At 44.9% G+C, this 11110-nt stretch overlaps 1 protein-coding gene across 1 annotated transcript; it reads left to right on the top strand.

The window, feature by feature from the left end:
• The first annotated feature begins 4606 nt into the window (after positions 1–4606).
• Positions 4607–9360, top strand: PDCD5 (programmed cell death 5). Its single transcript, XM_040976488.1, has 6 exons — positions 4607–4759; positions 5729–5766; positions 7412–7473; positions 8153–8244; positions 8823–8894; positions 9207–9360. The coding sequence occupies exons 1-6, from the start codon at positions 4694–4696 to the stop codon at positions 9252–9254; spliced, it is 378 nt and encodes a 125-aa protein (XP_040832422.1). The 5' UTR covers positions 4607–4693; the 3' UTR covers positions 9255–9360.
• Positions 9361–11110: the final 1750 nt, after the last annotated feature.

Here is an 11110-nt window from a genome sequence, read left to right as displayed (position 1 = left end):
TATAGACATCAATGTGAAAAACATTTAAAAAGATGAAGGATACCATATAATGATCAAGGGATCCATTCAACAAGAAGAGATCATAATAAATATATATGTGCCAAATGCCAAGGCACCTAGCTACGTGAAACAAACATTAATGGACTTAAAGGGAGAAACAGACTCCAATACAATCATAGTGGGTGACCTTAATACCCCTTTAATATCAATGGTCAGATCAAGAAAACAGAAACTCAGCAAAGAAACAACAGAACTTACCCAAACTCTAGAGCAAATGCACTTAGGTGACATCTATTGGACCTTTCATCCTACAGATAGAGAATACACATTTTTTTTTGTCAGTGCATGGAACCTTGTCCAGAATTTTTGACCATGTTATAGGCCACAAAATAAGCTTCAGCAAATTTTTAAAAATCAAAATTATATATGCATATTCTCAGAACATCATGGAATGAAATTAGAGACCAAGAAGTCAAAATACCCAAGAAGACTGGAAAACACATGGAGACGGAATAATATGTTACTAAATGAGCAATGGATTAGAGAGAAAATCAAAGGATAAATTAAAAAATTGCTTGAAACAAATGCAGGCATCAACACAACATATCAAAACTTATGGGGCACAATCAAGGCAGTGCTAAGAGGAAAGTTCATCTCAATCAATGCTTATGTTAAGAAATCAGAAAGGCATCAAGTAAATCAGCTAACCTTATAGTTGAAGGAACTAGAGAAACAACAGCAAAGCAATCCCAAGATTAGTAGGAAAAAAGAAAGTATCAAAATAAGAGAGGAAATAAATCAAATAGAGACCAAGAGAATGGTACATAAGATCAATGAATCAAAAAATTGGTTCTTTGAGAAAATCAGCAAAATAGATTCCCCACTAGCCCGACTAATCAAAAAATGGAGGGAGAAAAGACACATCAATAGCATCAGAGACGAGAAAGGAGATGTAACAACAGATACCTCAGAAATACAAAGAATCATCAGAACTATTACAAACAACTATATGTGAACAAATCAGAACCTAGAAGAGATGGATAGGTTTTTGGACACATGCATTCCATGAAAATTGAATCAAGAAGCAATTAACAATCTAAATAGACCAATAACATGCATGGAGCCAGATAGAGAAACAACAGAAAAAAGAGAACTATAAACCAATATCCTTGATGAACACAGATGCAAAGATCCTCAATAAAATACTAGCCAACAGGATCCAACAACACATCAGGCAGATCATTCACCCGGACCAGGTGGGATTCATCCCAGGCATGCAGGGATGGTTCAACATTCGCAAATCAATAAATATGATATAACACATCAACAAATTGAAAAATAAAAACTACATGATCCTCTCAATAGATGCAGAGAAGGCATTTGCTAAAATCCAACACCACTTCATGCTTAAAACCCTAAGCAAGATAGGCATAGAAGGAACATTCTACAACACAACCAGAGCAATTTACGAAAAACCCAATGCCAGCATCATACTAAATAGAGAGACTGGAAGCCTTCCCATTAAAATCTGGAACTAGACAGGGCTGTTCACTGTCACCACTACTCTTCAATATAGTATTGGAAGTTCTTGCCAGAGCTATTAGGCAAGAAAAAAGAATTAAAGGAATCCAAATTGGAAAAGAGAAAATGAAATTATCTCTATTTGCAGACGACATGATTCTCTACATAGGAGAACCAAAAGACTCAGTCAAGAGACTATTGGAACTTATAAGAGACTTTGGCAGGGTAGCAGGATACAAAATGAATGAACGCAAGTTGATGGCACTAGTGTACACAAGTAATTCCATGGATGAGAAAGAAATTTTAAGTAAAGTCCTCTTTAAAATAGAGCAGAGGAATCTTAAATACCTAGGAATTAAGCTAACTAAATATGTGAAAGACCTCTATGATGAAAACTATAAAACATTAAAAAAAAAAAGGAAATAGAAGACGACCATAAAAAATGGAGAAACTTACCATGCTCTTGGATTGGCAGGATCAACATTATCAAAATGACCATATTACCAAAAGCAATATACAGATTCAATGCAATCCCAATCAAAATCCCAACAACATTCTTCTCAGAAATAGAAAAGATGATACAAAAATTCATCTAGAATCACAAAAGACCACGAATAGCTAAAGCTATCCTGAAAAAGAGAAATCAAACTGGAGGACTCAAAATTCCAGACTTCAAGACATACTACAGAGCAGTGGTTATCAAAACAGTCTGGTACTGGTACAGAAACAGAGAAGAAGATCAGTGGAACAGAATAGAAACACGAGAAGGAAATCCACACATGTATATTCAACTAATCTTTGACAAGAAAACAGGAAACAATCCAGGTAAAAAACCTGGTTTATTCAAAAAATGCTGTTGGGACAACTGGATAGCAGCTTGTAGAATAAAGAAGCAAGACCCTCACCTGTCGCATTATACAAAAATCAGCTCTAACTGGCTCAAGGACCTAAATTTACACCCAGAAACCATCAAACTATTCAACGAAAACATAGGAAACACACTCCAAGAAATGGGAACAGGGGAAGACTTCTTAGAAAAGACGCCTAAAGCAAAGGCAATCAAATCCAAAATGAACAAATGAGACTACATCAAACTGAAAAGCTTCTGTACAGCAAAGGAAACAATCAACAAAGTGAAGAAGCAACCAACAGAATGGGAAAAAATTTTTGCACTCGACACAAGTGATAGGGGACTAATACCCAGGATTTACAAAGAGCTTCAGAAACCAAGAGACAGAAACAAAAAACCAAAACAAAACAAACAAACAAAAAAACCCTGTAACAAAATGGGCAAAGGAAATGAACAGACATTTTTCAAAAGAACAGATTCAAATGGCTAACAGACATATGAAAAGATGCTCAGGCTCCCTAGTCATGAAAGAGATACAAATGGAAACCACATTGAAATACCACCTAACTCCAGTGAAACTGGCCTACATTCAGAATTCAACTAACACCTGCTGGCATGGATGTGGGGAGAAGGGCACCCTCCTTCACTGCTGATGGGAGTGTAGGCTAACAGACCCACTGTGGAAATCAATATGGAGAGTGCTTGGAGAATTACAAATAAATATACCACATGACCCAGCTATCCCTCTCCTAGGAATATACCCAATAGAAATGAAATCTACATGTGAGGAAGGGATCTGTAATCCTATATTTGTAGCAGCACAATCCACAATTACAAAGACGTGGAAACAATCTAGATGTGCATCCAAGGAAGAGTGGTTAAAGAAACCGTGGTGCATCTACTCGATGGAATATTATTCAGCTATTAAGAATGAAATTATACAGTTTACAACTAGGTGGTCCCAACTAGAGACCATTAACGCTCAGTGAAATGAGTCAATTACAAAAGAACAAATCCCGTATGTTCTCTCTTATATAAGGAAACCAGTATGGAAAGTGTAACTTCAATAATCCGATCCATACGGTTTTTGTTTTGTTTTGTTTTGGCTGCGTCCCACGTGTTTTGACGTTTCTTATTTCAATTTTATTTGTTCCAAATACTCTCTTTTCTCTTGTTGAATTCATTGCTGGCTCATGGATTATACGGTGGCATCATTTTTCCCAAGAGACTTTTGTATCTCCCTTTTGTCACCCATGTGTTGGTTACTAAGTGGTGGGTTTTTTTTTTTTTTTTTCATGGAGCTGTAATTTATTGTTGCTGTTGTTTTTCTAACTCATACCAGTTGTTGACCTTGTTTCATGGCTTCTCAGTTATGGAAATGTATAATGATGGAGTACTGGGGTCTACCATATCCAGATGTGGGGGTATAATGCAATATGTATCCTTGCTTCCAGACCTAAGATGGATTCCCAAGGAAACTGTTGGACAAGTGTAGACAATGGGATGCTGGACTGTCTTTGTACCAGCAATGTTGGGATACACTTTAAAAAAAATCTGTCACTCTTCCTTCCCAGCAGAATGGTGGCGGGCAGGGGCGGGGGAGAGGGGCGGAGTTCCTATGGCATGGGGAGAGTTTGTGCTTGCCGTGGTGACAGTTCTAGGGCTGTAATGCAGCTGTGTTTACGGCCACAGTGAGCTTACCAACGATGAACAGGGACAGTTTTATCTTAAGCCTCAGCTGTATATTTTCGCCATAATTAAAAAAAAAAAAAAAAAAGCGCGACACTGATAACCTGCAAGGGGCCCAGCGCTAGGGAGATGAGGATCCCGTACCCACGCCTTACCCCTCCAGGGCACCCCAGATGAAGGCGGAGGGGCCTCGGGTTTGTGGTTGGCGTTCACGGCCCCTCTCCCACTTCCCGGGCAAGCAAGTAAGGGGCTGCCGGCTCCTCAGCCCACGTGGGACGCGGAGTAACCACGGCTACCAGCGCCCTGGCCTGGCTCCTCGCCTGACGCCTGACCCTTTGCTGGACAACTCACTTATTGCCCTTGTGGGCGCCGTAAGCGTTCACTCTCTTCCCAAAACGCAGCCCCACGACGCCCCGACACCTCCATTCGGGAACCCCAAACACCGATCGCGGAATCGGACTTCTGACGGGCGACCTGAAGGCGATTCCGGGGTGGATTGGTGACGCCTGGGAGCTGCGCGCGCCTGCGCAGTGGCCCGGGCCGCGCTCACGCTGAGGGGCTGCGGGAGCTCTTCTAGAAGAAGTGAGCGGGAGCGAGTGTCCGGCGGCTTCTCGCTTCCCTCACGGGCGCGCCATGGCGGACGAGGAGCTGGAGGCGCTGAGGAAGCAGAGGCTGGCGGAGCTGCAGGCCAAGCACGGAGTGAGTGCGCCCGGCGCCGCCCTCGCCCGAGGAGGAGGGCGCGGCCCCGGCGCCTGGCTGCCCGTGTCCCCATCGCGTGGTGGACACCGGCCACACGCGAGCCTGCCGGGCCGGGGAACAGGGGGACTCGCCGAGCCGGCTCGCCCCTTAGTCCCCGGCTGCCTCACTCCCCCTGCCCGCCCCGCTCGGGCCCTCGATCGGACCCAGCTGAACGCAATTCGATAGAATCAGGGACTGTCGCGGGGAGCAGGTGCCGGGAGCCTGGGCCATCGGGCACCTCGGACGCACAGCGGGGGCTCCGTGCCGGGGCGCCGAGATCTGGGGGTACCCTGACACCGGGGTGTCCTTAGGTGACCCTCGGGGTCCTGATGGCCCGGGGCGCAGACGTCTGGGGGTGCCCAGAGGCGACCCTGACACTGGGGGTGCTCTTAGGTGACCCTCGAGGTCCAGATGCCCGGGGCATCGTGTTCTGGGGGCTGCCCTGAGTAACCCTCGGGGTCCTTATGCCTCAGATCCTGACGCCCCAGGGCGCCATGGTCTGGGGTGAACTGAGGGAACGCCAACCTCTGGGGGTTCCCCTCGGGATGCTGACATCCCCCAGGGCGCTGTGGTCTGGGGTGCCTTGAGGTGACCTTTGGGGGTCCGGACATCCCAGGGCGCTGTGGTGGTGGTGGGGAGCCCTGAGGTGACCCTGAAGGTCCTGACACCAAGGTGCGGTGGTCTGGGGACACCTGATGCCCAGGCAGGGGCTGTGCAGGGACGACCTTCCTGCCCAGGTGCTGTCTGTGCGCCCGAATATTCCATCCCATTGTGACTTTGGAAGCCCCAGATTCTCCTTCCCAGTGATTTTCCCTTAACTTTAGGAAACCATTGCTGGCTTGGTGCATGTTCCAAACCAAGCCTTTCTAGTTTGCCTCCATCCCTTTCTGGGAGATGCATTGTAATGGCAACAATTATGATTTTTTTTAGGATCCTGGCGATGCAGCACAACAGGAAGCAAAGCACAGGTGAGAAGTGGAAATCGGCGCTTGGAGCGGGCTGGTGTTGACAGACGTGCACATGTCTGGTTATTATAGTAGGCTGCGCTTTCAGCCGTGACTATCAGGGTCGTTTTACTGTTTAATAAAAGTCTAGGGAAACCCCATAACTTGGATTGTGATGAGTGCTTGTTTCCCTGGCTGTGATTTTGTTAAAATGAGCAAAGTCACAGAAGCTCCTCCTGGAGGTGGTAGTGAGGTGTAAAAGTACTTAGTGAATACAATGTTTTCTTCTTTTATCCTACTAGTGATAAACACTGTCCCTCGGGGGCAAGGTTATGACCGAATATCAATTATACTATCTCACCACTACTTTAAAATTGGTGGTAAAACAATTTCTGAGTATACTGTTGTTTGCTGCCTCCTGCTTCCTCTTCATCCTGGGGAACAAATCCTATGGCTCTGGATCAAGGCCCAGCCTCCCTCCTCCCCTCAGGCCACCTGCCAACTCCATCATTCTTTCAGCAAATACTTGCTGAACACTTTGTGTCAGGCAAGGGGGCTGGGCCTCCAGAAACTGGCCGGGTCGAGGAGAGGAAATTAAGAAGAAAGGAATCGGGGATGCAAAAAAGAAGTAAAACTACCTGGTTTTCATTTATTCCAAGATGGACTTTTTTTTTTCACAGTTTGGCATTTGAATTTGGGGTCGGGTATAAAAGCCTCAGCCTCTGCTGCCACTTGGGCACATCCTGAGACTTCTTAAGTTAAAGCTACCACCCTGGGAGTGTGGGTTCAAGTAACAACCCTGCAGAGCCTAAGCTCCAAGTTGAGATTCTTGAAATTCCCACGGGACCAATTTTCTTTCCTTCCTGCACTCAGGGCCAGGAGCAGGCAGGTTTCCTTGCAGTCCTTCTCTGCAGGGTTGCCTCGTGTGCCTGGTACTGATGATGGCTGTTCATTAGACAGATGCCTGCTATAGTGTATCTAAACATTGCTGACACCTTCTGTTCAGTGAATGCAGTTACAGTAGCTAGTGGCAGGGCTGAGCTACTCCAGACCTGGAAGTGGGCTATGGAAGTGAGCTTTAAAGTCACATACCATGAACGAAGGGATTCAGCACTGGGCACAGCCAGCTCCAGCTCTCCCTCTAACGGAGCCAAAGCATCCCTGCTGTTGTCCCTCCAAGCCGTGTATTAAAGGGCTTTATTTATCGGGGGCAGGGAGGTGGGAATCTGCTACTTGAGTCACAGTAAGAAACAAGGATAGTTGCAAAGTTAACCTAGCATCTTGAAACATAGGCTGTGGGTCTGGTGAGGCCACAGCTGCCTGTGTTTCTGTCACAGAGCCTGCCTGGGGCTCAGTATCTATTGTGAGGAGGTCACATGGATTAGCCCTTGGTCTTCTGAATGCCTGAATCCCTATCGCATGTTTGCATGTTTCTAGAACGTGTTGCTCACTCAGTACTTCCTAAGTCATTGGCAGTGGTGGTTGCACTGAAGCCCCAGTTCCCCTGCGTCCTGGTAGGGTTACACCTTCACGATGGAAGTTCTTCCTTTGAGAGCAGGGCACCCACTGTAGCATCCACTGTCTGTGGATATGTGACCGACTTCTGTGTGCTTTTGACAAGACATGCCGAGAGCTTCGTTTTAATTTTGTTTGTGTTTTTTTGTTGTAGGGAAGCAGAAATGAGAAACAGTATCTTAGCCCAAGTTCTGGATCAGTCAGCACGGGCCAGGTGTAAGCATCTTCAGTTTCTTTTGTTTGCTACAAAAATTGGCTTTTTGTAAGACAGACATACAGTTGTTGCTATCTAACTATTTGTTTAACCTAAATTACTTGAGTCACTGTAAAAAGTTGTTTTGTAAACCTAGAGAAAAATCTGTTTTATTGTGAAAATTACTCCTAACCCAGGCAATATCCTCTAGGTATACATCTGATAAAATTCACAGGAAACAGGTCTTGGTCAGTGTCAGTCACAGAGTGTTGCTGGTATTCAAGTAGGGCTTAGAGGTACACTGCAGTCTGAGTCTGGGATTTTCTTAATAAAAACCAGAGAGTCCAATGGGCCAATCAGAATCAACTAGTATCTTCCTATTTGAGTTTTAAAGAGGCAGCTGTGGTTGTATCTCCATCACTACTGCATGCTAATAGACAAATTGCCTTTCACGGGGCAGGGGTAAGAGGAGCTGGGTACTGAGTTTACCAAGTTTAATTTAGGTCCCATCACTGCCTCCATGTGGCTTTGAGCCTGATGTGACAGGACTTGTGTTTCTGAGGGGCGACAGTACTGTGTCCTTACTGCTTCACTGGGAGGCATATGTGCAGGCTGTGCAGTCCTTGGAAGTGTCAAGACATAGCTTTCAGGTGCAATACTGCATGTAGTTTTAACACCTTTTGCATATGTTTTTTGTTTTAGTAAGTAACTTAGCACTTGTAAAGCCTGAAAAATCTAAAGCAGTAGAAAATTACCTTATTCAGATGGCAAGATATGGACAACTAAGTGGGAAGGTATGTCACCCTGTTTTATCAAAACCTTCCAAAGGTGGATTTTATATACATCAGATTATGGAATTCTTGCAGAGGCGTCCTGTGAGGACATGTTTAAAGGAGAGCCTCACCATGCCCAGCATGTGTGCTACGTTAACTGCCCTCCTAGCATCCTTGGCCTCTCCCCTCCCTCCCTCTCTGTGGTGCCTTGGTGTCTGTGTGGCCTGATGACTGACAGTCTACTAGCTGAAACTGCTCCTACACTGGAAACAAGGCTATCCATAACGCCAGTGAACATCCTGCCAGTGCAGGGCAGAGTTGGGCTGGTCACTGTGCTGCCATAATGCCGAGCAGCATATCCTGTGAAGCCCACCTGCACTGCCAGACCTGCCACCCTCCGCCAATCCGATCAGTCCTTTCCCCGGGGCCCCTCCCACCAGGAGGCACACGTGTGTGGGAGGTGAGGGTCCGTGATTCCTTCAGGGCAGCAGAGGGGTCTGCACACGGGTGTGAATTAGTGAGGGAAAGATGTTCTTAATATCCATGTACTTTGAATTCTTTCTTTAAAAAAGTCCTGCTTTTCCTTCTGGTTATCCTAGGTATCAGAACAAGGTTTAATAGAAATCCTTGAAAAAGTAAGCCAACAAACAGAAAAGAAAACGACAGTTAAAGTAAGTACCCCTCAAATCCACGTGGCGAAAGGACGTGCAATGTTCGTGTTGGACGTATATCCACCATATCAAAGTGTCTTAACCCGCAGACGCTTTCATTCTGTAACAGGCCATTTTGGAAAAAATGCTCATGAATCTATTGTCGGGGATGTGAGGTTCTTGTCTCCCATCCCCACCCTCTTAGCTCACCGAGTTGTTTTAAGACGCACAGAAGCATCTTACTACAGAAGACAGATGTTTTTCTTCTCAGGAAATCTGAGTTACAGTTTTTTAAACATGTTCTAACATGATGCTCATTTAATCTCCCCCCAGTTCAACAGAAGAAAAGTAATGGATTCTGATGAAGATGACGATTATTAACTAAAAAAAGTTCGGAAACTGGAGCTTAATGGAACAGATCTGGTTACATGTTTACTCTGTTTATTGTCTATATGCCTTTAAAAATAAACTCGTTATGCAAAATAGAGTAATTCAGCAAGTTGTTTCAGACCTGTAGCCAAGTGACTGGAAGAGCTGCATTTTGACATTCCCTGCCCCCTCCTGCCAAAAGCTTTAAATGTGTAGCAACATAAATTTATTTTTTACAATAAATCAAATTGATCTTTTACATTTTAAAATTTATCTAACTCTTGGTAAGCAAGCATCCTTAGCTTATACAGAAGCTCCCCCAATCCTCTTCAGTGAGAAGATAGCAGTATCTAGTCATGTGGAATTGAGACCCACAAATGAAACTGAATCAGCTTTACCACTGGGGCACAACTAATACTCCCAAGACTGGGTCCTGAAAGCGAGGAAGCTGTTCTCTTCTTGCAAACAGTACTTAAAGTAAGAAACTCCTGGCTTTCATCTCTTCTATAACCTGCTTTTTTGAGGCTGAGATTAATTTCGAACAAATATCATTTCCATCTGAGACAGCCACAGCAATACTTCCCTCAGTCATAACGACCACATTCTCTAGGACATAGCTAGTAATTCCTAAGAAATGTGTCTTGTAAGAGAAAGGACCTGTCATGATCACGAGCCGGTTGGGACAGTTCAACACATAAAATGTTTCGGCAGGAGCATCCCGAGAAGTGGCAGACGGCTTCACGCGCGTGTCATGGCTAATGCTGTGCTTTCGCTCGTCTGGAAGCCTGACTCATAATGTCATAAGGATCCACCTGGCGGGACCTTTTCAACATCTTCATCTTGAGGGACTCAATGCAGGAGTTAAGTTCAGAACATTCTTAAGTAATATTACTGGCAGAAATATGTTAGGAAATTTGGGGTGTGGTCCTCCTGAGATTTACTGTATTTAGATTTCTAACTACAGTAGATAATGAAGAGTCAGTGCTGGAATAAGCACTAACATTCTTCAGTGAGTAGAATCACAAAGTCAAAATCTGTGGCTTGAGGGGAGGCCTGGCACAGTTGCCTAGTGGCTAAAGTCCTCACCTTGCACGTGCCACTATCCCACATGGGTGCCAGATCATATTCTGGCTGATCCACTTCCCTTTCTAGCTCCCTGCTAGTGGCCTGGGAAAGCAATTGAGGATGGCCCAAAGCCTTGGGACCCTGCACCCACATGGGAGACCCAGAGGAGGTGCCTGGCTCCAAATCAGCTCAGCTCCAGCTGCCTCGGCCACTAGGGGAGTAAACCAATAGATGGAGGATTTTTCTGTCTCTTCTCTGTGTAAATCTGACTTTCCAATAAAAATAAATCAATTAAAAAAATAAAGATGTGGCTTGGGAGGCCCACTTCCCTACTGGATTTTAGTCCTGGCTTTTGTTCCCAATTCCATATTCCTCCTAATGTGTACCCTGAGACACAGTAGACCACCTGGGTCCCTAACATCTACAAGGGAGACTGGGATAGAGTTCTGGGCTTTAGTCTAATCCAACCCTGGCTATTGCAGGCTTTTAGGGAATGAACAAGCAGATGGGAGACTTCTAGATGCAGGTATCCAGCTCTGCCTTTCAAATAGATTTTTAAACATTTTAAAAAGTCATTACAGGTCAATTTAGTGTTAGGTTGAATATAAAAATGCTGGAGCAACATTAAACAGTTTTGAGCAACTGTTACATGCTTCCTGCAGCCACTGACATGAGCGGGCTTTAACACTATCAAACCTTGCCTTGGAAAGGCACTAAGAATGCAAAGGGGTTCTGTACTCAAGGATAAGTCCTCAAGGAGGGGTGGCGTGTCTGCACTTTCCCATTGAAATCAGTGAACTGGC

This window comes from Ochotona curzoniae, unplaced genomic scaffold (genome assembly GCF_017591425.1).
Source record: "Ochotona curzoniae isolate NIBS_2020 unplaced genomic scaffold, NIBS_Ocur_1.0 contig_2699, whole genome shotgun sequence".
Taxonomy (NCBI): domain Eukaryota; kingdom Metazoa; phylum Chordata; class Mammalia; order Lagomorpha; family Ochotonidae; genus Ochotona; species Ochotona curzoniae.
The sequence above is the reverse complement of the archived record's forward strand: the minus strand, read 5'-3'. Positions and strand labels throughout refer to the sequence as shown.